General features: G+C 41.1%; 2 protein-coding genes across 2 annotated transcripts in view; one reads left to right on the forward strand and one right to left on the reverse strand.

Moving 5' to 3' along the window:
- The window catches only part of CIR1 (corepressor interacting with RBPJ, CIR1), a 41,315-nt gene extending 28,093 nt beyond the window's left edge, over nucleotides 1-13,222 (reverse strand). The window contains exons 1-7 of the mRNA XM_065413168.1: nucleotides 13,069-13,222; nucleotides 8,354-8,448; nucleotides 7,956-8,029; nucleotides 5,035-5,048; nucleotides 4,876-4,931; nucleotides 4,397-4,445; nucleotides 4,089-4,206 (exon numbers count right to left, since the gene is read on the reverse strand). Coding sequence (XP_065269240.1) covers nucleotides 4,089-4,206; nucleotides 4,397-4,445; nucleotides 4,876-4,931; nucleotides 5,035-5,048; nucleotides 7,956-8,029; nucleotides 8,354-8,448; nucleotides 13,069-13,140 — 478 coding nt within the window. The 5' untranslated portion in view covers nucleotides 13,141-13,222. The remainder of the gene's footprint in view (nucleotides 1-4,088; nucleotides 4,207-4,396; nucleotides 4,446-4,875; nucleotides 4,932-5,034; nucleotides 5,049-7,955; nucleotides 8,030-8,353; nucleotides 8,449-13,068) is intronic.
- A 45-nt stretch (nucleotides 13,223-13,267) lies between these two features.
- SCRN3 (secernin 3) lies at nucleotides 13,268-25,032 on the forward strand. Its single transcript, XM_065413214.1, has 8 exons — nucleotides 13,268-13,307; nucleotides 13,867-14,038; nucleotides 14,925-15,106; nucleotides 15,996-16,195; nucleotides 16,983-17,195; nucleotides 20,212-20,374; nucleotides 20,755-20,935; nucleotides 23,356-25,032. The coding sequence occupies exons 2-8, from the start codon at nucleotides 13,868-13,870 to the stop codon at nucleotides 23,518-23,520; spliced, it is 1,275 nt and encodes a 424-aa protein (XP_065269286.1). The 5' UTR covers nucleotides 13,268-13,307; nucleotide 13,867; the 3' UTR covers nucleotides 23,521-25,032.
- Nucleotides 25,033-26,746: the final 1,714 nt, after the last annotated feature.

Consider the following 26,746-nt stretch of genomic DNA (forward strand, 5'->3'; position numbering starts at 1 on the left):
CGACGGATACCACTAAGGGAAAAACTTTCTGCGGCGAGCACACACCTACAGGGGAATGGACTCGAAGAAGAATGCTAAATCTGCTACTGCACAGATCCATGAACCAAACTCGCTTCCTCCTTATGGAGGTTCAGCAGCAGGCTATCATAAAAGCTGGAGTGTAGCTCTACAGTGGTGGCTCTGCTACTATGGGGGAAAGCAATTACTTCCTCCCACATCTCACTTATTTGGGCCATGCCCTGAGTTCAGGATTTGGCTCATATTACACCTCTACCCCGATATAACGCTGTCCTCGGGAGCCAAAAAAAATCTTAGCACGTTATAGGTGAAACCGCGTTATATCGAACTTGCTTTGAGCCGCTGGAGTGCGCAGCCCCGCTCCCCAGGAGCGCTGCTTTACCACGTTATATCCGAATTCGTGTTATATCGGGGTAGAGATGTATTCTGTTTTACTTGTATACAGCATTAGCTTTAATACACTGGTGCATGTGCAATGTAGCTGAGTTATGGCTGCTGTGGGAATAAATGAATTTCTTAACTTCTGTAATTTATCTTTCCACATTAAATGTTGCATTTACATATAGGAAATTTTCAAAAATGCTCCAGGAAGACCTAACTCTGCCCCTATTAAATTAATGGGAACAGAATTAGACCAATGCTGAGAGCTTCTGAAAATCTCAACTATAGCGCTTTGCATTTAATTTCCTTAAAAAAAACCACAGAAAAGGAAGTAAAGTATCAGTGTGTCTTATATTTAATTCAAGAGATCATACATGCAACCAAATTTAAAATATGCACTCTAGATTTGCCCCAAACCTGACCAGTCATCTCCCTACATTCTCTCCTATTTTAAAAAGTTATCAGGAGTTGCTCAGGATCACACACTTTCTTTTAGGGCCCTAAAGCTAAAAATTTCAAGAAGTGATTGTGCTAGGACAGAGGTGGGCAAAGTATGGCCCGCGGGACTGTCCTGCCCAGTCCCTGAGCTCCCGGCCGGGGAGACTAGCTCCCGGCCCCTCCCCTGCTGTTCCCCCTCCCCCGCAGCCGCCAGGCAACTCAGCACTGGCGCACCCCCTGCAAGGGGCAGAGGCAGGGGAGAGCAGGGAGGGAGGCTCACCCGCAGCCTCAAGGGAGCAGGCGGGCGGTGCGCGCTGTGAACGCGGCCGGAGGACTCAGGAGGAGCACCAGGCGGCCGTGCAGCCAGCCGGAGAGAAGCGGCGCTTTAAAGGGGAAACCGCCACTTCTCTTCGGTTGTATGGCTGCCCCTGCTCCTCCCGAGTCATCCGCCCATGTTCGCAGAGCCACATTCCGAAAGGGGCTGGGAGGGGGGTTCCTGGGAGTGGTTAGGGGTGGGGTTTCCAGGAGGGGGCGGTCAGGGGACAGGGAGCAAGGAGGGTTGGATAGGGGGTGGGGTCCCAGGGGGTGGTCAGTGGCAGGGGGGTCCCAGGAGGGGGTGGTCAGGGGACAAGGAGTAGGGTGGGTTGGATGGGTCAGAGGTTCTGAGGTGGGCAGTCAGGGGGTGGGAAGTGGGAGGGGGCGGAGGGCAGGCTGTTTGGGGAGCCTTCCCTACCCGGCCCTCCATACTGTTTCGCAACCCCGATGTGGCCTTCGGGCCAAAAAGTTTGCCCACCCCTGTGCTATGAGGCGCTTGGCTTCAGAGCACACAAACTGTGGAATTTATAATGCTTATGTTTAAACGGAAAGTATGTCAGATGTACTAAATCCCTTTCACTATGCTCTTAGCAGTTGCTTGGGAAGATGCCCTGGGGACAGGTACCTGACTAGGAAAAGGCCTGGCCCACTCGGAGATTACTTAGGGTTGATGACAAACTAGTTAGGTTTTCAACAGACACTGAAAAGTGGCCTTGGTGCAGTTATGAATGGGAAGAAGAATAAGCACAATACGGTATGTGTGAACACTTATTTACAAGTGTTTTTAAATTTCACAAGAGTATTTGATGATTATATATGTCAAGATTGAATTCAGCACAGAGCTGAATAAAAGCATGTCTCACTAGTAATAGCTGTAAAGTATATTTCCCCATCCCCCTACCCACACACATATACCAGTAAAACTTTCCAATCAAAATTTCTTCTAAGCTGTAAACAACATTATAAGCCATTGAATACAGAGGCTTAGAAAGACTGCCATCTCATCTACAACTATACAGTTGCTATTATGATGGTATGATCTTCTGACAATGCTTAAAAGCAAAGCAGCATGATATACTGTTTCTTGAAGTAAAGCTTTATGGCACTTCCTTTCAATAAAGGAACACCAAATAACTTTTTGAATTAGTCCCTTTAGATAAGACAGATCGTCAACAGGCTGACTTTGCAAAAAGAACTAACAGTTATTACATGAAAGCAACATAGTTTAGCTTCTATCCTTGGCCTCTCTGCTCAGAAAGTTAACCAGGGTGCCAATTGTAATGGCGTTCCTGAAGAAATGACTTGAGAATACATTTCATTCTCAGACTATAAGATTTGCTATAGTCTGCAGTGGAATGTGCCACAGCATGAAGACTCCTTTATGTTTTTGTTACACACCTCTTCAGTGCAACTAGAATCACTCTTAGATACTTCGTTATGACTGTGAAAGTATCACAATCTTGGGTCAAATTACTAAAGACAAAAATTGAATTCCCCTTCAAGCATTCAAAGTAAATATAGAGTGCTATGTATTAAATCACATATGCGTCTGATTACAGGATAGTATGATCTAAAAATAAAATGCAGCGTAAGTGTTTCTAGTCACCAAGAAAGATGACAGAGCAAAATCACTGTTCTTGAAGCAGTGAAAACCTAACACGAGGGGAAAATGTGGCATTTAGAAAACTAAGCCTCAATTACTTGTTGATTAATTTATTTAGGCACTTCAGAGATCTAAGAAATTAAGACAAACTACTCCGTATATACTAGATCATAAACCGGTTTGTTTATAAGCTGACCCCCCCAAGATGGATAAGTAAAAAATGGAAAAATTTTATAACCCGTTCAGAAGCCGACTCTATAATTCAGGGGTCAGCAAACTTTGGCTCCTGTTCCATCAGGATAAGCCGCTGGTGGGCCGAGATGGTTTGTTTACCTCCAGCGTCCACAGGCACAGAGGTAAACCTAAGTAAACAAAGTGACCCGGCGCGCCAGTTGCTTACCCTGACGGGCCGGGACAGCAACTGGTGGGGACATTTTTGGGGGAGGGGGGAGAAGCTGGGAGTCAGGGGAGTAACCCCTGTGACCACCCCCCACATGACACCACCCCTAGCCCGGGACCCCCACACTCTCCCCATCCCATCCCTTCCTACCTTATCTGGGGAGGGCCATGGGAGGATGTCTCTGGCCTGGCCGCAGCCTGCTCTGGGGGGTGGGGCCGGGCGGCGGGGCCGCAGCCTGCCAGCCCCGGAGCTGCAGCTGCTTCAGAGGCTGGGGGGAGAGCAGCGTGGCCAGAAGCGGAGAGACTCTGGCCCTGCCTCTTCCCTTCTGGCTCAGCTAGCTGTGCTGCCTCTCCTTGCTCCTTCTGTTGGGAGGAGGGGCCACCTCTCCCTCTCTATACCCGTTCATAAGCCAACCCCCTTCTCTGGTGCTTCCCTTTTTTACTAAAAAAATTCGGCTTATGAACGAGTATATATGGTATGTCACCAGTATGAATTGGTGTTCCCTACTTCCCATGCCCTTATGGTTTGAGTCTGAATTGTGGTTACACAATTTTGATGGTCCAGTTAACTCAGTTTATCAACACGGAAGCATCTTTACTTCAGTTCTGAATGGAAAAGACATAAGGCTGCATCAGAACTAGATGCCTACATAAAGGGGCAAAGCAATGTCACCAGGACAATGTTCATGGGATTTTTTTTTCACGTGTTACTAATTAGATAATTAGATCTTTGGAATCTAAGATATGATCTAGAAATTACAATAGATACAACATTTAGAATCAAGGATTCTTGTTTCCCATTTCATCTACCATTTGAAACATGATGTACCTGTACATTCAACATTTAGATCTAAGAAATGCCTTCAAGATTTATTGTCAGTCCTTTCTGAGATAGACAATTACAAAACATTTTAAATGCATTTCTAGTGCCTACCTGATCCATCATTGGAAACTGAACTTGCATTAATTCCAGAAAGACCAAACAAAGGACATTCTCGGTCAGTGTTTACATGACCCCACTTGTGGCATTTAATACACCTCACATTCCGCACCTGACGAATAAACAGCATAGACATAATTGAGTTAACAATAGAATTTCATGTTTTCTAGTAATTTGCTATGTTCTTAAGTATAAGGAGGTGTTTTAACTTACTGAATAGGATACAATTAATGTGAATGTCATGTAGTTAGACAAACATTTGAAATACACCTAAGACTCTCACAAAGGTAAATGTAACTTGCCTGGATACCAAATGGCTGATCTCTGATGTTCATGTCATCCTTAGCATATCTGTTACATGCAAAAAGAAACAGATTAAAGTTTTAAGATTAATACAATCAAATAACCAGAAAAGTTTTTCAAACTATCATATACAAAACATCTCATTGTTAGATGTATAGGATTCATATCTATTCCAAAATCAAAGTATCTCAAATACACACAAGTGGGAGGAATTTCAAATAACTTAAAAGTGTACTTAAGTGTTCAGTACTAAAACAGGTGTTTTCAAATATGCACCCCAGAACAAAACCAGAAGAAAAATAGCTGATTGAGGAGTTTGTGTGTTCTAGTTTTAAAAGCTTGATTAACCAGCCATGAGGCCATGACAGAATAAGAGAAACCACCTGCCTGAAAAGTAACAGAAGGAAAGAAAGCACAACAAAATGGAAACTAGCTCCAAAAAGAGTGGATTTTATCCAGATAAATAAATAGTTCTTACTTTTCTCGTGGGGCTACTTTCTGCCATTCAAATTTGTACTCAGTTTCTCCCTCTTGCTGTAAAACATAAAATACAAGAATGTTGAAAATCTCATATCAAGTTTGAAAGTTATATTAAGTAATTGTAAAGAAAGTGTTAAAAATTGATGTGCTGGATTACCTCTTTGGTTTCTTCTTTGAAGTACAGAAAAGCATGAAAAAAAAATAAGACAAGACATTAATCACAGACATAGCCTGTTGTGGATATCTACATTGGAGGCAGAACATTTTAATGATTTATAATATTGTAATACTGCCTTGAAACATAGGTATAATATTTCCTCCCCTCAGACTTTTCAAATTAACACAACAAAGGAGCAGGAGGACATAGCTGAAGTTATATAGCATTTTTGCAACTTGGTGTTGAGCGCTGCATTCATTAGTAAATACAAGTGAAGTTCAGAGTAACAAAACAACCTAATGTGCCAATATCTAGGGTCTTCATCCTCCTAACACTTATGCACAAACTTAACTTCACTACTGTGAGTAGTCTCATAGATTTCCACAGGGCTACTTATGCTAGTGAAGTCATACATGTGCTTAAGTGCTTACAGGATTGGGGCCTACATTTTCAAATCTTGAGAAAATACTTAAAATAAGATTTCAAAGTGAAACATTATTACACAAAATGAAATTAATGTTCATCATACAAAGATTTTGATTTAAGGAAAAGTCCGGTGATACATTACAGTGAGTTAGATATGAAAGTAATATAGGCACAGATCCTTTAAGACTTAAACTTTAAGTCAGAGACTCTCAACCTTTCCAGACTACTGTACACCTTTCAGGAGTCTGATTTGTCTTGCGTACCCCCAAGTATCCCAAGTTTCACCTCACTTAAAAACTACTTGCTTACAAAATCAGACATAAAAATACAAAAGTGTCATAGCATACTATGACAGAAAAATTGCTTACTTTCATTTTTACCATATAATTATAAAATAAATCAAATTGAATATAAATATTGTACTTACATTTCAGTGTACAGTATATAGAGAATCTGTATGACATTTTAGTTTGTATTGACTTTGCTAGTGCTTTTTATGTAGCCTGTTGTAAATCTTGGCAAAATCTAGATCAGTTGATGTACCCCCTGGAAAACCTCTGCGTACCCCCAGGGGTATGCATACCCCTGGCTGAAAACCACTGCTTTAAGTAATTATCTGCAAATGCTATAACTAAGGATTTCTTAGGTTTTTCTAAATACCGTCACTATTCCTGGATAACTATTCTGCATCTCTCTACAAGGGTGCTTTCTTAATGATACAGTAGAACCTCACTAATTCTCACTTAGCTAACCACAAATCTGATTATTCTTACATAAACTCTACCAGCCTCACTCGACTTTGTAGCAATTGAACAATAGTGCTGTAGTAGGCTCTCATATTACTGGTTATCATTACTTTTACAAATATACTCACCTACATTTACTACTAGACTATGAAATAAAATAAATAATTAAACCTAACCTGTACTTGTCAAGATAAATGAACAAATTTTGTGACAAAGGACTATTCTTACTTGCTAATTTATAAAATGGGGTAATTCACAATCTGTTTCATTAGTAAGGTTCTACTGTACTTCCTAGCAGGGGCACAGGTTGCTGACATGAAGAGGAACTGAATCAATCAGTTTTCTCATTAGAAACCATTGGAAATCAGTTTCATTATTATTGTAAGGCAAGTTCTAGTTATATTAATGTCTTTGGTTAAAAGTACCATAAAAGCCAACTAGAAATGTAGTCATTAAAACAAAACACAAACAAAAACATTAATTCAGGTACTATGCCTGTCCCTTAGTCCCTTGCTAATTTTTGTGGTTTTACAATAATTGTAACTTAAAAAAAAAAAAAAAAAAAAAAAAGTCTCTCACTCCAGGGGAAACTGGAACACAGGGAAAACCTATTGACTATACCGGGGAGAGAGACAATCCAACTATACACAAAATGCTGTCAGACACACAAAGTAAACTAACACAAAAACTAGAGGAAAACAATATTTCCTGTATTTCAGAGATAGTCATTTTAAGGGTTACTTGTAACAATAGTAAAATTAAAAGATTACATTTGTGTCTAAGATTGTTTAAATTGACAGTCTTTTTAAAAACCCGGTTTAAGAGCTTTTAAGTTAAATTATAGAACTTACTTCACAACAAAGAAGCTGTCTCATTTCCAAAGGCTTCTAATGTGGATTCAGATTCTCTCTGGTCATACTGACAAGATGTGGGCTATTTGATTATTCTGATTAAATGTTATATGCTTTTTAACGATGTACTCTCTTGTAATTAGAAGAAAATCTTAGCATGTTACATTAGACTTGTTAAAGTACTACCTTATTCATACTACAAACTCACTTAGAAATAGAAAAATAGAAAAAACTGCTAGTGTTCTATATATCTGCAAAACACTTTTGCAGGCAGATCCTACTATAGAAAGATTGCCTGACACTTCCCATTATAAGATCCTGTTTCAGTCACTTATAACAACTTTCCCAGACTTCAATCATTTGGGTTAAAATTTCCCATGCCAGATTTCTGCCTCAGGCTAAGATTTTTTTTAAGTTTCAGCAAAAAAGCTTAAGGTATTTCAGAGAACTCTATTAGGGTAAAATATGTTGTTTTTCCCAGGATTTAAAAAAAAATAAAAAAATCTTTACAGCCATTTCAGTGAGAAGCTCTAGCACCACCATGCTTTGGAGCAAAAGCTTGAAATTTGGCAGGGGAAAACAGGGATCACCTTTGTCAGGGATCAGCAGAAGGTACATCTTGTAAAAATATTTTTACTTAAAAAATAAAAAAGTTTCTCATTCCAGAGAACATTGGGAAACAGTTTTCCTGTGGAAACAATAGTATGTAATCATGTCATAAAAGATTGCATATCTCATAATGCAAGTGCACAAAGGTTGCCTGGGCAACATTAAGTATGTCATTTCTTAACTTTTGAGCACTTGACTTTACAACCTTAAGGTTATTAACAGTTTTTTGTGCAAGTGCACAACATATTTAGATCAAATTTCCCACAAGATGTTAAGAAATCAGAAGTACCTTTCTTTGCTCCTGGTGGGGCCTCGTACATAAAATTAAGACCATTCTTCACACGCTCATCACCCATAAGCAATCTAAATTAAAAGAAGAGTTTAGGACATATCACAGGAAATACACAAATGTATGTTATTTACTAAAAGAGCTATTTTAAAATAGACATGAAAAGCACACAAGGGAACTGTGACAATAATTCACAATTTCCCATTTGTTAGTGTTAATATTACAGATTAAATATTAAAAGAATATAGAGATTGGTCAATGGCTTTGCAGGAACTGCTACATAACACAATACATGAATCTTTCAGAAGACACCTGTCTCACTTCTGTGCTAGCAGCATTATGAAAAACAGACTTAGTCTGGAAAATTTTGCTTTTATTAATACTGTGGAAGTTCTCACCTATTATCATAAGATTCCTGTTCTTTAAGGTATTGTTGCATTAGTTCTTCTTGTTTCTTCTTATCATACGATATTTTCTGTTCTGCCATCCATACCTATTTAAAATACACACTAGTTAAAAATTAATCTTAAATGTTCATTACATATAAGTAAAATCCTATTATAGCATAGATGCACATAAAACAATATAGTCTCACAGTCTACTTATATTAACTAGGGCTGTCAAGCAATTAAAAAAATTAATCGTGATTAATCACACTGTTGAACAATAATAGAACACTATTTATTTAAATATTTTTGGATGTTTTCTACATTTTCAAATATATTGATTTCAATTACAACACTGAATACAAAGTGAACAGTGTTCACTTTATTTTTCATTACAAATATCTGCACTGTAAAAAACAAAAGAAATAGTATTTTTCAATTCACCTACTACAAGTACTATAGTGCAGTCTCTTTATCATGAAAGTTGAACATACAAATGTAGAATTATGTACAATAAAAACCTGCATTCAAAAATAAAGCAATGTAAAACTTTAGAGCCTACAAGTCCTTGTTCAGCCAATCGCTCAGACATACAAGTTTGTTTACATTTGCAGAAGATAATGCTGCCTGCTTCTTGTTTACAATGTCACTTGAAAGTGAGCACAGATATTTGCATGGCACTGATGTAGCCAGCGTCACAAGATATTTACGTGCCAGATGCGCTAAAGATTCATAAGTCCCTTGATGCTTCAATCACTATTCCAGAGAACATGCGTTCATGCTGATGATGGGTTCTGCTTGATAACGATCCAAAGCAGTGCAGACAGACACATGCTCATTTTCATCATCTGAGTCAGATGCCACCAACAGAAGGTTGATTTTCTTTTTGGTGGTTTGGGTTCTGTAGTTTCCGTATCAGAGTGCTGCTCTTTTAAGACTTCTGAAAGCATGCTCCACGCCTCGTCCATCTCAGATTTTGGAAGACACTTCAGATTCTTAAACCTTGGGTTGAGTGCTGTAGCTATCTTTAGAAATTTCACATTGGTATCATATTTGCATTTTGTTAAATTTGCAGTGAAAGTGTTCTTAAAATGAACAACATGTGCTTGGTCATCATTCGAGACTGCTGTAACATGAACTATATGGCAGCATGCGGGTAAAACAGAGCAGGAGACATACAATTCTCCCCCAAGGAGTTCAGTCACTAATGTAATTAATGCATTATTTTTTTAACTAGCGTCATCAGCATGGAAGCACGTCCTCTGGAACGATGGCCAAAGCATGAGGAGGCATATGAATCTTTAGCACATCTGGCACATAAATATCTTGCAAGGCCAGCTACAACAGTGCCATGCAAATGCCTGTTCTCACTTTCAGGTGACATTGTAATTAAGAAGTGGGCAGCATTATCTCCTGTAAATGTAAACAAACTTGTTTGTCTGAGTGATTGGTTGAACAAAAGTAGGACTGAGTGGACTTGTAGGCTTTAAGGTTTTACATTGTTTTGTTTGAGTGCAGTTATGTAACAAAAAACCCCTACATTTGTAAGTTGCACTTTCATGATAAAGAGATTGCACTACAGTACTTGTATGAGGTAAATTGAACAATACTATTTCTTTTATCATTTTTACAGTGCAAATATTTGTAATAAAAATAATATGAAGTGAACACTGTACACTTTGTATTCTGTGTTGTAATTGATATATTTAAAAACGAAGAAAAAACATCCAAAATATTTAATAAATTTCAATTGGTATTCTATTGTTAAACTGTGTGATTAATTGCGATTAATTTTTTTTAAATCACAATTAATTTTTTGAGTTAATAGTGTGAGTTAACTGCGATTAATTGACAGCCCTAATATTAACATGATTAGAATTGTGATTTGCTGCTTATGATCAAATAACAGCTACAAATTCTTCATATAAACAAAATAGAATAAAAGGATACCTGTACAAAATTATATCCTATAAAATAATGTCCAACTATGTCTGTATGTGCAGCAAACAATCATTGCATTGCAAACTGATGTAGATAAATGAGGTATCATTCCGAGGTAATTTTTCTACAGATGTGCACATCATCAAAAATAGCTAAAATCAAAAGTTGGACTGTAATAAGATAAGACTTAAGGCGTTTTAACCCACAGAAATGAAGCAAATAAGATTAAATAAACTGTATAAGAGGATAATAAGATGAAGCAATACTACCATCATCCAACTTTAGGTTATTTTACTCTATAGAGATGCCATAGAAATTATAAAAAATGAATTGTCAAATTATAGCTTTCTTATCTCACATGTGGCAGAAGGAGGAAGGTCACCTGGATTGGGATGGGCTGCTGGAAATAAGCATCTCAGCAGGATAGGAAAAACAGTCAGTCCAGAGCTGGCTGCAGTGCTACATCAGCTCTGTGCAGGGGCACTGCTATGCCCTCCCACTTTTTACCAGCCACAAGTGCGAGCGATGGGGGGAGGTGTCGGAGAGGGGCGGCTTGAGGGGGTAAGGCCTCAGGGAAAGGGGGCAATGCGAGGGGGCGGGGCCATGGTTCAGATGCCCGTGGCCCTGTCAATTTTAGGGACCTTCCGTCGCCCCTGGCTCTGTGGATCAAGACTGCAGCCTAAATGTGGGTTTCTGAACAGCAGAATAAATAACACCCATCCTGGATAAGGATAATCGCGTGATAATCACCTGGCAGCACTTTGATCCTTTACAAACTATTAAGTTATTTAATAACAAAAACTGCACATATGCATTTACATGTACAGATATGCACAATGGTGAGCTCAAAGCAGTTACTAAATATACCAGTCATTGCCTGAGCTCAGTGTTACACTTTCAATGGACAATACCGGGAAAACACTTCAACGGTACGGTAATGAGGGCAGTATAAAAACCTATATAGCAGGGGTAGGCAACCTATGGCACGCGTGCCGCCTTCGGCACGCGAGCTGATTTTCAGTGGCACTCACACTGCCCAGGTCCTGGTCACCGGTCCAGGGGGCTCTGCATTTTAATTTAAAAGCTTCTGACTCCATACCGACAAAGCGCACCTCTGCACTGCCGCCCGGTGTCCTCGGGCGGTTGCCCGGGTGACCCACCCCTAAGGCCAGCCCTCTTTATAGGTTACTATTATCTAATATTTTACTGTGCCCAAAGTGTGGTTTGCATCTCACAATACAGACCGAAATCCATTTCTGCCAATTAATTCACGATGATGGTCCCTAAATCCAGCAATTGGATCTGCATGGAGTCGCATTCAAATACCTGGCCCCAGCTCCAAAATGTTTACAATTTAATTTCAGAATTGATGGAAAGCAAAACAAAGCAGTGGACAGGGTATGTGGTGGAATGGCAGAGGTGACATCAGTAAGATTACATGGTTACTTAGGGCAAGTGCAAGAAAGGTTTAATAAAACTTCCCCCGAGTCATGCAGCATCCCCTGACTAGTCCCTAAACTCTCCTGAATGCTGTCTCACCACTCTCTACAAGTTATAGCATGTATGACAGCTAGTTTTAGACATTTTGTTTTCTAGAACAAAGTTGTTGCACTCAAACTGTCAAACCCAAAGTTACTTCAGGTCAATAACCAGCATGATATGGCCAAGCCCCATCAAAATTAGGACTCCTTTTGGAGGAAAAAAAAATACATGGCCCAAATTTACCAGAGAGGTTACCAAGGGGGTGGGAGGAAATGTACTGGGGGTCAGTGTCTCTGGCCAGGGCTGTACCAGGGGGTTGTACCGGTGGTCAGTGTCTGTGGCTAAGACGGTACTGGGGCGTTGTACTGGGGGTTAGTGTCTCCGGCCGGGGCCATACCGGGGTGGGTGTACCAGGGGTCAGTGGCTCCGGCCAGGGCTGTACTGAGGGTCAGTGTCTCTGGCCGGGGTGGTATCAGGGGATTGTACCGGGGGTCAGTGGCTGTATGGGGGGGGGGGGGGGAGGAGAAAGAGAGAGAGAAGCAGAGGCTGTGGCTGAGGCAGTACCGGGAGGTTGTACCAGGGGTCAGTGTCTCCGGCCGGGGCTGTACTGGGGGGAGGGTGTTGGACTGGGGGTCAGTGTCTCTGGCCGGGACTGTACCGGGGGGTTGTACCGGGGGTCAGTGGCTGTGGCCAAGGCGGTACCGGGGGGTTGTACCGGGGGTCAGTGGCTGTGGCCAAGGGAGTACCGGGGATCAGTGGCTCCGGCCAGGGCCCTACCGGGGTGGGGGGTGGCTGTACCAGGGGGAGGGGGCTGTAGCCAGGGCAGTATCGAGGGGCTGTACTGAGGGGAGGGGGGCGCTGTGGCCGGGGCGGGGCGCTGTGGCCGGGGCGGTACCGGGACGGGGGGGCTGTACCGGGGATCAGTGTCTCCGGCCGGGGCCGTACCGGGGTGGGGGGTGGCTGTACCGGGGGGAGGGGGCTGTGACCGGGGAGGTATTGAGGGGCTGTACCGGGGGGGGGCGCTGTAGCCGGGGCAGTATCGGGGGGCTGTACCAGGAGGGGGCTGTGGCCAAGGCGGTACCGGGGGGCTGTACCGGGGGTCAGTGTCTCCGGCCGGGGCCGTACCGGGGTGGGGGGTGGCTGTACCGGGGGTCAGTGTCTCCGGCCGGGGCGGTATCGGGGGGTTGTACCGGGAGGGGGGCGCTGTGGCCGGGGCGGTATGGGGGGGCTGTACCGGGGGTCAGTGTCTCCGGCCGGGGCGGTACCGGGGGGGCTGTACCGGGGCTCCGGCCCCACTCGCTCACCTTTTTTATGTTGGATTTGGAGGCGGGGTGAAAGTCTTTCTTGCACATGAAGTTGGCGAAGGATTTCCCCATGGCGGCGGCAGCGCTGGGGCCGGATCAGGCCGCTCGCTCGAGTCGCTCTGCTGCGCCAGGCCGGGCCCAAGCTTCCGGGGCAGGGGGCGGGGCTTCCTGCAGGGGGCGGGGCGGGCGGCATGACACCTGCCCCCACACGCAGTCGGGCGGCGGGCCGCGTGCGCCAGGTGAGACCTGCGCGGGGCCCGCCCGGGCTTGACAGCCCGTAGCCCCGCCCCGCGGGATCCCCGTCCCCTCCCCCCCGCCAACCCCAGTTCCCGGGATCCCCCCTCCCGCCGCTGACAGTTCCTGGTCCCTACAGGATCCCTGATTCCCCCCCCCCCCCCCCGCCCGCTGGGCGCGCCTGGCCCCCGCGGGATCCCGGTACCCCGCCCCCTCTTGAGGGGAACAGCGAGACGAGCTCGGGCTGCAATAACGGCCCCGCTGCCGTAGGGGGTTGGGGCTGCTGCCCGCTCCGGGGGCAGGGAACGCGGCCTCGAGTCCCGGCTACCGCAGGGGATCTGCTCCCTGTTTGCCATTTTGCACGTCAGCTCTTGCCCAGAGGGTGGTTTCTAGGTCTGTGGTTCGGGGACCTATGCCAGAAAAAAGTAATCGTGCAGCTACCGGTGCGATAGCCTCCAGTCCTCGGTAAAATGCCTTCCTTGCACTCGGCTCCTATTCATGTCTGGGAAGCACCCTCGCCTCTGAATTTTAAGTTCATTCCTGTACATTATTATTTATTTCAAGGATGGCTTCGAGAACCACTGAACCTTGCTCCTGTGACACATTTGTGGCGCTGCCTCCAGCAACAGTTGGCAGCCGGGTTGTTTTTGGAAAAAATTCCGATAGACCCTCTGATGAAGTGCAAGAGATAGTCTATTTCCCTGCTGCTTCTCATAAGGCAGGAGACAAGCTTGAGGTAAGAGCAAAGTGTTCGTGAACAGAAACTAAGGGTGCTTGTCCACCATATAATACAAATAGTAAAGAATTAAACATTAGTTTAAAAAAATCTCCTATGTTTGGCCAAGCACAAGATGTAAAAGGGTATAAGTTTTGTATTACTGTGTAATAGCACCGCAGGATCGTAACCCTCGATCAGAAATACCCACTGACTTAGTGCAGTGAGAGTCAGCTCAGTGCACCCCCTCAGATTCTGCTTTTGAGGACCTTCTTTTATTTGACTCACTCTAAACCCACTTTGTGTGGGTCCCATTTTAAGTCATGCTTGGCCTTTTGTGATGAAGATTGCTGTTAGTAGCATGTTAGTTTATGTATAGATACCCAACATCTCCTACAGCAGAAAATCTAGACCCTTGTCTAGCTGCAGCATAGAAGTTAGTTTGCGGGCCTTTTGAAGTATGTAGCTAACTACCTCCCTAGCCATGTTTAACAACCAATGACCTTGATTGGAGAACTATTTTAAAATAGATAGAGTTTGGGGATCCAAAGTATGTGTTGGTATCCCTTTAATCATTTGAATAGGAAACCAGATATTATTTTGTCTTCCAATGCAAATTAGGAATGGAGAACCCTTAAAGAGAGCTTGTTTCTATTAATTATACTACGTCACTTACATAGTATATACATGTATTTCTATTGAATTTGGGTTTTTTTAATGGTAGTTTACTATTCTATGGCTTTGTGGGATAAGGAGAAGAGGGGGAATTTTAAGTAAGATATGATTTTGTTGGTTATTGTTGGAAGCTCCTCTCACAAAGGAAATCTAGCTGAATGAGAACTTTCAGGCCCTGCATTCATTAAGTAGCTTTTTGATTACATTTCTCATGCCATGGTTTATGTTGCAGTGCACTTATATAGAAATTGAGCAAGCAGCAAAAACATCCGCAGTTGTTTTGAGTCGTCCATCTTGGCTATGGGGTGCTGAAATGGGAGCCAATGAACATGGAGTTTGCATTGGGAATGAAGCAGTGTGGGGACGAGAAGAAGTCCGTGATAATGAAGCACTTCTAGGCATGGACCTCCTCAGGTTGGTACATACTCTAGTTGTATTTAGATAGATATACTATGTTGAATTTGGTTTTAAGTTATAACCCAGATACATGTTTTTATATAGAAACGAACATATCTCTGAAGGCAAGGACCCTGCCTTCTCTGCTGTTCTGTTCTTGGTTAAATTATGAACACTTCTAGGAAGAAAGGCCTGCTTCAACTTCTGTTAAAGTCATTGTGAATCTTTGAGGTGGCTGAGCATTAATGTGGACTGTGCAAATGAAGATATTAGAAATTGTTCTATCAGTACTACTAGAATTTTTTAAAGATATAATTATGAATTGAAATTCTCACAGCACACAATTGCAGTTGGAGGGATTGGGGTTATGCTATGTAATGTTCTTCCCCAATTTTTTTTCTGTTACAGGTTTGGCCACAGATCCCCAAATAAAACAAATGTACAAAAACAAAAAAAGGCCAGCTTCTTTTTTTGCCAATTTCCAGTTGGCCAGAAACAAGCAATTAAGAACAAAACAAGTCTTACTATGGTAGAAGTCTCTGCCAATAGTTTAATCCTTTTTTCTTAGTTCAAAGCAGGCAGTTAATTCCCACCTGGGAATGGGGGGTGAATGAGGACACTTCCTAGGAACCTTCTTCCTCCCTCGCACACTTCCATTTTATTGCATCCTCCCCCATGGAGGAGGCACAGCCAATCAGATATACAGTCCAGCAGCTTAACAAGGAACTCAGGTAGGTTCCTCCTTTCTTCCCAGTGAAGGGGTCTGATCCCTTTCTGGTTTAGACAGGGACAGGGTACCCACACCCCACCACAGTATTCACTGTTCAGATTCAACTTTAATATTCATGTTCAAGAATTCTTTTAAAACAAGATAAGTACATAAGGTAACATCTTAATTTTGTTTTAGACTTGGACTCGAAAGAGCAGATACAGCTGAAAATGCCCTCATTGTCATGGTTGACTTGCTAGAAAAATATGGACAAGGAGGAAACTGTATGGAGAGTCACATGGCATTTACCTACCATAACAGTTTTCTGATAGCTGATAGAAAGGAGGCTTGGGTACTGGAGACTTCAGGAAAATACTGGGCAGCAGAGAAAATAGAAGGTATGGGTAACATTCTTCATTAGGGTTTTAAATCTTCCCACTGCAACAGCATTAGTAATTCCCCACTTTTTATATACTAATTGCTTCATTAGGATGTGGGGGATCCAGCTAGCTTCTGGGTACGTGTGTGCCACGCTGCTTTCATGTCACTAGCAGAAATGGGTCTTTAGAAGGGACTTAATTGTAGGCAGAATAGGGGCTTACAGATGAGCTCAGGGAGGTTGTACCATATATAGGGGGCCACAGAGGTGAACGTGAAAGCAAACACCGATGGAGGAGAGAACATGGGCAATGTAAAGCATGACAAGAGAATGGCAGAATTATGTAGAGCTTTAAGGGTGGTGACAAGATGTTTAAAAACTGATGTGATAATAGATTTGGAGCCCAGGAAGGATTCAAAGAGGAGTGAGCAGATCAAATTGATGGGCAGAGAAGATGATTGTTTGGGAGGCCGGTATAGTAGTTGAGCTGGAATATAACGAGAACCTGAACAAAACACTTGGCTGTGGGAATGGAAATAAAAGTGAATATCAGAGCTGCAGAGGATGAAGCAGCAGCAGCAGCAGAATTTGGATATGGCCTGGATGTGTGTGATGGGGAGAGAGAGAGAGAGAGAAGCCAAAAATATCCCCATGACTGCAGGGGAACTCAGCAGGTTACATGAGAACTTCAAAAAAGCTGTAAAATATAAAATACGTTTCAGTAAGCTAAATGTAAACAAATAAAATACTGGATAAATCACTGCATAAAAGACACTAAATGATCTCTTTCCCCACTTTACAAACAGAGGGTGTGCGGAATATCTCCAACCAGCTCTCTATAACAACCAAGATCGATCGGGAACATCCCAAAATGAGAGATTATGCTAAGAGCAAAGGCTGGTGGGATGGTGAAAAAGAATTTGATTTTGCTGCTGTATATTCCTACGTAAATACTGCCAGAATGACAACTTCAAGGGGCAGATACTGTGAAGGCTATAAGCTACTGAATAAACACAAAGGTACCCATTATTATTTGACTATAGCAAATCAAATAAAGTATTTAGTATGCTGTGTGCATTTAATTCAAGCGATTAAAATGTCTGCTATGGTAGTAAGTACATACACTGGATTAATTCAATAATAATTCAATTGAAGACAATATTAGAGTGATTGGATTTTTAAGGGCTGTTCACTATTTTTAAGTTTTTTAATATTTTTTGCATCTTTCTGAATTGGGTGGAGAGAAATCATAAACAAATTTTATATATTAAACATTTAATACTGCAGCCATACCTATAGGCCAGGGCTGGGCAAACTTTTTGGCCCGACGGCCACATCTGGGTATGGAAATTGTATGGCGGGCCATGAATGCTCACGAAATTGGGGTTGGGGTGCGGGAGAGGGCGAGGGCTCTAGCTGGGGGTGCAGGCTCTGGGGTGGGGCTAGAAATGAGGAGTTCAGGGTGTGGAAAGGGGTTCTGGGCTCAGGCAGGTGGGTTATTTTCCATCCACCTACTTGCCAGAAAAAAAGAAGACTTCCAAAAATTCACTGCCACCCATACGAGCTTGGGAAAGCTTTGGGGCAGGCCTCTATTAGTACAGTGCCTAACTGAACCCACCTCTGAACACTATTTTCATATGAATATGAAGTCATTCTGCCTAATCTCACTTTTTTTTTTGTTGGACTTGAAGATACTCATATTAAAAACATAGATTTAAAAAATGTTACTGTTAAAATTATATAGTCTAGTAAAACACCCTGTCTGAAAGCAGGATAAAGGAATGTACAGCATTATCAGAAGAAATTCTTAATTACCAACTTATTAACATGACTTTTTTCACATTTATGCAGAGAGAAACTACTACTTCTCTTCCAACTGCTTCTATGTGGCAGCTTTTAACTGTGTTACATATACCTCAAAATAGCATCTGTATTCACTGTTGCATTTGAAATGATTAATCTAAACGGAAATCAAATTGCATCCCTGGGTGCTTTTTGTTTTTTTGAGCTGTCACCCCAGCTTTAGCACTTATTCACTGCATGCTAGGGAATTACCTATAGATATCTTACTCTGGTGATCATGTAAATCTTGCATCCATTCTGGGAATTGCAGGTTTTGAATACTTAATACCTGTATTATAGCAGTGTTAAGGTTCTATCAGCATTTTCACCTAAATCCCCATTTTCAGGCATTCACCTCAACCATTTTTAAATCACTCTAAGTATTCAAATTATCAGCCTGATATAGTTTCATTTCCTTTAGATTTTTTTTTTAAATCCATGCCTTAAAAGTGATTTAATTTAGAGCAGCAACAAAGGCATAGTTATCATACTCTACCCTTCCAAGCTTTTTCTCCCAATAGCTTAAAAAAAAAGTCTTCCAGTCTACTGATCTTTGGTGTGTGGAGAAACTTTTAAAATAGCTATGATATTTATATTTGTAAAGTAGCTACTGAGAGACTATATGAGGAACCCAGGAGAATCAAAAACCTGATCTAGACAAGAGAAATTTAATACATAGTGCCTGCTGGACAAGCTGCTGACCTGCACTTAATCTTGCTTTGCAATGACTGACCTTGACCAAATATGAAAACTGCCTCCTCTCTTTAGTGTCCTTCATTTGCCTGTCTGGTTTACTGTGATGAATTCCTCTTGCTGGCTTCCTCCAGCCCCTTGTGCCCATACACTGGAGAAGAGTGCACATGGTTAATTAACCATGTGCAATTCTTGAAGCGCAGCATGGGTTGCAACTTGCATCATTTACAGGGAAACTTGGACAAGTCAACTTAAGTTTTCTCACGGATCAGCAGTCTTTTCTTAGTTCAACTAGAAATGGCAAGGCCATTTAAACTAGAAATCCTAATCCACTGAGAGATGGTATGAGGGAAACATTGCAAGTGTAGGAGGTTTCAAGTTGCCAATATCCCTTTAAAATGGAAAAAACAATGAATAGATTAGCTGTTTCTCTCTTTTATATAAGCACTTGTTCACCTGTTATACCGGATTTGGAGAAAAAATGTCTGTAGATGCCCTTGTTAAAATATTGGCAGTACATCACTAGGCATTCACATAAACCACTACAGTATATAAAAAACAGAGGCAGCATTTGAACGCTAACTACTTTAAAATAATTTGCTATTAGAATTTTCACAAGAACAGCCAATACCAATGAAGGGGTTCCATTCACCCCATCTCAGAAAGAAAATTATTTTCACAAGGATGCTGAACTCAAGTTTGCCTTATTTAGTTTGGTGCTTGCTGATCAGTATTACATAGCCCTTCACAAGTGACTACGTTAGTGTGGTTCCATTCCATTCAAGATATAAAACTGATTGTTCTCAAGTGCGTCATTTCAGCGGGTCATCTTGAAATATAAATTACCTGGGAAGTAAAATAGTAATAGTCTAATCTCTTCGAGGTGCATTTTCAAAGCAGTGCATAGGAAATCCACATAAAGTTATTAGTTTTACATTTTCAAAGCAGTCTAGTGGGATTTGTACACATATAATACCAGTAAGCAATACTGTGATTTGTCTGCTTAAATCCCACATAGCATTTAGGAAGTTTAGTCTTTAATCTTGAACTATGAATTTTCATCTGAAAAGTTATTTTATCTGAACTATTTGCTAGGCTTATTATTTATCATACACTTTGGAAGTCCAAAATACATTTGTTATAGCACTTGAGTCATAAATGCAATATCTCATTGTCATTTCCTTATCAGAAAAGATAAAAATAAAACAGTAATCTTATTTGCTATTTTAAACATGTGGCTTATTCCAGTATGTATGTGGGCTGAAGGATCGATTGCTTTTATCACAGAGCTAAAGTGTCTCTTTCATGTTTTTAACTACTGTGTAAGAAGCTAGTTTGATATCCCTTGTTTTGCACCTGTTGGCCTTTTTGCCAACATAGCGTATTAACATGAACATTACCTTTGAAAAATGTGAGGAGTAAAGCAAGCAGTTCTAGAGTAGCTGGTATTTAGTTGCTACTAGTCTTGTATGTAAATTCATTGTTTTGTATTTTAAACAGGCAATATAACTTCTGAAACAATGATGGAAATTCTTCGGGATAAAGAGAGTGGCATTAATATGGAAGGAGGATTTATGACAACTGGAAGTATGGTCTCCATCCTACCTCAGGAGCCTAATCTCCCTTGTATTCATTTTTTTACGGGAACTCCAGACCCTGACAGGTGATGCAATAACTAATTAAAATGAAAAGTTAGCAAATGTTTTCTAAGTTATAAGATGGTGTCATTTACTTGCTTATTAGTTTCATTTTATTATTATTTTAAAACAAGTCCCGAAATGTAGTGAGAGCCAAATGCATAAGTAATAATTTAGGGGTTCATTACCCCTTTACTTACATACATAACATTGATGTAAATGTGGGGAGACTTCATACACATTTTATCTGAGTAATTACAACAAGGCTAAGAGTTATTTGATGCCTTTCTCCAGTGGAAGTAGAGGGGATAAATGGAAGGAAAATACAATGAGGCATTGACTTCTGCTTGGTACCTTTAATAAAACTATATCAATAAAGGATCTGTGTTCTGTTTCCTCTCTCTAGGTCTGTTTTTAAGCCTTTTATTTTTGTGCCAAATATTACTCAGTTACTAAAAACCAGCTCACCAACATTTGGTCATGATGATCCAGTGAAGAAGAAACCACGGTTTCTGACTAAGCCAGATCGAAGACATGAACTCTATAAGCAACATGAAAGTGCTGCTGTGATTATGAAAACCTTCAAGGTACGTTCGATTTCAGTGCAAGGTGGTGATTTGGGTAATTCACTCCACTCATGGTTTGCAGATGTGATACTATTTAATGCTCCAGTTTGTTGGATGGTAAAGAATATTCATGTAGTGCACCAGTGTACAATCTGTTCAGCCTCTAGTATGTACACATTTCAGAAATGCCCAGGAGCCACCATCAATCCTTCAACTATTTCCCTAGGCTCAGGCATGGCCAGTCAAACGTCTGTCCTGCTCAGCCTAGGGTTCCCAAAGCCTGGAATGGAGCAGACCAGACTACTCTTTCCATCTCCTGTAATTGCACCAGCCAGACTTTGGGGGTACTACTCAACAGCCCCAGCACGGAAGGAATGGCCCCTGGTCAGAGCACTCCCAGCAATCACAATTGCTGCTCTTGGGTCTAAAGGGAGGGGTTGGGGTGCCCGTTACCACTTCCTTGTAGCGATAGGATTGATTCAAACACTTCAGTTTAAAAGTCACAGGCTTTGTTCGTAAGTCTCCCTTGAATGCCCCACGTTGGACACCACTGATTAAGGGCATCAATGTGCTCAGCACTGTTTTGAGTTAATATCATAATAGCTTGCGATGGTACTGCCTGAGCTCCAGATTGCATGTTGAATTACGAGGATTTTAATTTAAATTAGCTAGTGGTACCATGGACTTGCTGTAATAAATATTAGTGTATTCTTCATAAATTGCTGTGACCAATGGTGTATGTAGGCCAATATGAGGATCACCAGTTACAAAAAGGCTGAGGTTTGGAGTCTGCTTAGACTCACCAGAAGGATTTCAGTATAAAGCCCTGTAACCAATAGGGCCAGCTCTAAAGTACACTGGGGGTTGGTGCACTCTTTGGAGCAGTGTATATGGGAGCAGCAGCGGGTAGATGGGTGGGAAGGGGGCTTTAAACTTGCAGCTGCCTAGCGGGCACATGCTGAGCAGCTGCAGCAATGTAGGCAGATTAAGGGAGACGCTGTAGCTAGGTACCACAGTGGACATGGAAGGTGAAGGGGGAGCGGAGCTGAGCTGCAGGGAGCCCAGTTTTGTGTAAATACAGGGTTAGGAAGCACCACATTCCTCTGACCACTGCTCTGCTTCTAATACCTCACTCAAACTGAAAGCAGGGTAAGTGGGAGGGAGAACATGATTTTAGGGGTTCTAGGTGGTCGACGAGTTAGTCCAGTCCCCTCTGCAGGAAGACACTGCAGGTGTTGCTACCTTAGCTAATTCAGACTAAAATGATGAAAGGGGAGTAGGGATGAATATTATGGGATGTTTTGACTCTGAGGGAGATGGGGACCTCTGGTTTTCACCAAGTATTATTGGAAAATAGATGCTAAATATAGAAATCCTGGAGTATTTATTACCAAGAGTAGTGTGATTGGCTTCTCTCTGGCTGGGCCCTCCCTATCAATCCTGCCAGCTCCTTTGTTCTAATTGTCAAGGATGTGGCATCAAGCCAATCATTTTTCTGGATTTCCTGACTCCTCTGTTTCCTCTCTCTGCTGTTTTTAACTCCTAAGTCCAGTTGTCTTCCCTTCCTTTTCATACCATCTTTAGTCAGGCTCCAATTGTAGCTCCTGGTGACACCGTCCCACTAATACATCCTCAGAAGAAACTTGAAGCAGCGGAGCAGTAAGCACACCAGCCACAGATGAGGATTTCAAAGCATGCTTACTGCATTAGTACAACGTACAGCTCTGCCACACTGTGACTGTGTTTGCATTAGGAGTAGCGGGAGTCCTAATTTCCATCAGCACAGATAAGCTGATGACAGCAATGGGCAAGACTGTCGTCTAGACAGGGCTCAGGCTTTTATCACTGTTTTAAGGCTGCTCAGGGCAGGTCAAGACTATATGATGTGAAACAAGCCCCGTTTCCTTTTTGGTACCACCTTAGAGAATTACAGGCCCCCGTTTTCCTCATCAGCAGAATTGCCTATTTTTTGTGGAGCAAGGAGGCTAGTTGCTGACTTCTAAAAGGTCACTGTTTTTGTTGAAGTAGAGCCTAGAATTTATTTAAACTTTCAGTCCAAAAATGGATGCCATCCAAAGACAGGGCTATTCAGAATCTAAACACACCCCCATTTCTAAAAAGGCACTTCTGCACAATGAAGTTTTGCTGCTGAAAGCACTGAAGAACCTTTTATTTTTACCATTCCAGCCCCTCACACTAAAGGTTTGCAAGTTGTAGGTAGATGGGACAAATACTGTATGAGGGACAGAGCACCTGAGCAAGAACACTATGTAACCTACACAAACTGGACAGCATTGATTCCCACTACCATCACAAATTGTTGTTATGGGCACAGGTACAAGAGCCTAAGTAGGAAGATGATTGACTATAGCAAGACTTTGTTTTAAACTGTACAGTGCGGTTAGAGTTTCATTGGGAAATGTATTTTTTTGTTTTTGTAGGAAAAGGGTAAAGAGATGCTGGAACAGATACGGAAGTTGGAGAAAGAGAAAATTAGCAAGATGGAATCAATCCTGCAAAAGGGATGTCTTGATGTTAACCAAGCTGTTAACCTTTTTTCACAGTGTGTGGAAGAGGAAATCAACACGTATTGCCTAAGAGTATAAATCAAATGCAGTGGAATTTGGTCTTGGTGATCTTCATCCCTTGTAGTTGTATGGCTCTAGGGATCAAATCTTACTTTCCAAAAGTCATTTTTCATTGATGATTAGGTATTTAGCATCTTATACATGCTGGCCATGATAATGATCAAAGAAGAAAGGTTTTCAAAGGTAGGGAATAGTTTTGCCTTTAAATGACACTTGGCTGTAGATAAAGAATTTGACAACTAGGTGAAATTCTAGTTAGAACCAACTTGATTAACAACTAAATATTAAAAGGCCTAGTAGGTATTGAAATGCTTGGTTATTTTATGATTAAGATTTTCATTTGGTGCATCTTTGATTTGAACAACTCACTCTGTGAATATGCATGTAGATTTTATACTCAAGAAGTGTTACTCAAGTTGATCATCACAGCATAATTTCACTGTCTGAATTAAAATGGACAAGTGAGGACTCTCTAAAATGGAGAAGCCACTATTATGCATCATCTTTGAGATTTTTATTCCTGTAAAACAAATGTCACAGCACCAATACTTATTTTAACTCTCTGCTAATAATCCTCCAGTTGTACAATTGCCACACTAAGAAAAATATTTTACATGTCAGGAATAAGTTTTCATGACAGTTGTACACTAGGATAGACTATAGCTCAATCTAGTATTACTCTAATAGGATACATGTACTTTACACTTGCATTGCCACTTCCACAATTATGGATGACAAGTTAACCTTCAAATTAACACATTGAGTATGAGTGTGCCTAAAGTAATCTGTCATTTTAAAACCAAATTACAGCTTCAGCTTTACAATAACTAAGTTGTACTGAAATGTGTTAAAATGGCTTAGACTTTCAAGTTGCTTTAAGGTAATGAGTGTTTGGTATCTTAGCAATACAAAATGTCCTGCCAGTTACCACAAAACATTTAAGTTTTAACATCCTTATACATTTGCTAACCTTTATTTAGAAAGAAGTGTTTTGGTTTTATGTACTACTCTATGATTACTTTGAAATGAATTCTGCCAGTGCACTTTTCAAGACAGCACTGGATGGTTTTTCCATAACAATTTTTTTATTGAATCATTGCCTGTTTAAAACGCACAAGAACAATGAATAATAGGTCTGAGTATTTAAAGATCTGAAGTGTGCATACTCTTACAGCATGACAGTTTTAAAGAGACTCTTTAAACTTTTCTTCTTTAGATGAACACCTTGTTATTCGTAACTTGTCTTGCCAAAGCTGCTAATTTATTAAAGATTTATTTCAACAAAGCTAAATCCTTGATCCTGTATTAAAGTCATGATGAATTTGTAACATTACCTTCATATTCTTGGCAAGAGAGTGGAAGTACAGATGCAGGATTCTGACTTCATTCATACAGAATCAAGCAAAATGTAAGGTAGACTTGTAAAAGAGAAAGTACTTAAAAGTATCTGAAGTATAGAATGTATAAAATAACGGGTGATATTACTGGCATACTAAAAATCAGTTTAACATGTCTGTAACCAGTTAGTAACTGCAATCAGTATTAGCACAGAAATCAGAGATAAATTTATACAAATTAAAAAAAAAAAAAAAACAGTTTTCCTGGATAAATTTGAAGAACTTTACCTATTTGTATATTTTCTCCATTTAAAACTGTTGCTTTTCTGTGCCTATAACTAAGCCTGTGTAATAGAAATAGAGTGCAGGCCACACTTTCAATTGCAATTCTTCATATATATTAAAATTGTATAGAGATAGACTAACATCTAATTATTTAGCAACAAATACCTACTTTAGTCAGCAAAATACTGAGAGAAAACATTCTTGTAATATTTCTCTGTGTTAGGAACACCACCCACTAGCAGAGGCATGAAAAATCCAAGCAGAGGAAACCCTCGTATCCTACAGCTACTGTGATACCACCTGCCAAGTTGGGGGGCTATTGAGCCTTCCCCCACAATGTAAAGTATTTGAAATAACACCACTTCTGTGGCAAGAAGCTTTTGGAAGTGATGAACACACTTTTTATAATCCTAGAAATTAAATAGGTCTAAAATTGTGATCAGGATTCTACTATGACAGACCCTCCAGAAAGCCTTACAATAGTTTTGTAGATGCTTTTCTCTATGTAGGGGCTACAGCCGATGTACAATGCATACCGGTCCTGAAAGTAGGTCACTTCTCCCTCCAATGGCTCTATACTGGTTTGTTTTATCACACACTAGTAATGTTAACAGAGTGAAGTATTGGGTGCATCATCTTACCCTTGTTCCCTCTTTGGCGCGCGCACACACACACACACAACCACCCCATTCAAGGCCTTCTGAGTTGTCTTTCATCGAAAAAACTTGGCAGTGTAGATAAGGCCTTAGAGTCCTCACCCTTTTATATGAAATCAAGAATCCAGTATGTAGTTGTTATACAAAGAGCTATAGAATTCTAGCAACTCTGTATCACCCCTGTCCCCATCAAAGTGATAGTCATCTTTATGTAGTCAATTTCAAGAACTAAGTTATTTCAGATACTCCACCTGCCATTGAGACACCTTGATGATTTGTAGTTTTACAAATCCAGGGTTACTCTTTTGTAAACTGTATCCTTTCCATCACTATGTGAAAGAGCCCACAAACAAAAGTTGAAATTGCAACTGAGTGGAGTGCTGCCAAGTATACAAAGCAAACTGAAAAGATAAGTTTTACATGCAGATTTTTAGGCTGAGTGATCAGAGGCGTTACAAATAATGCCAGTAGGTAAAACATTTTCTATAGAAGTTTGATTAAGGTGACCGTGACTTTTCTGTGTCTGTGCTAGCAAACACTTAGAACCCCCCACAAGATTTCCTAAAGGTTCAGTAATACAAAGAATGTTCATAAACTGTCAAGGGGATATTTTTGAATAAAGTGATTTGCTGTGTTCCACCTCAGCTCCTACTGAATGTCTGTTTTCGACAGCGAGCCATTTGGCAGTTGTACCACTTTGGGCGGTGATCTTGTCACACCTTCCAGAAGGGCACTCAAATGGACAGCTTCATGTTAAAACTCAGGTACTGAAAGAAGCTGTTGGGTCAGAACTTAGCTCAAGCCTTAGTCACCAAGACTGTGGTGGGTAGGATTGTGAAGTAAGAACTGTACTTTTCCACATGATAGTGCTGGATTCATCACTGCATTACAACAAGTCATAAATTGGACTACCTTACTACTTGATCATAATGAGTAGGGATGTCCCGTTATGTGCGCAGCCTAGAT

Source organism: Emys orbicularis, chromosome 11 (genome assembly GCF_028017835.1).
Source record: "Emys orbicularis isolate rEmyOrb1 chromosome 11, rEmyOrb1.hap1, whole genome shotgun sequence".
In the NCBI taxonomy this organism is placed as follows: Eukaryota; Metazoa; Chordata; order Testudines; family Emydidae; genus Emys; species Emys orbicularis.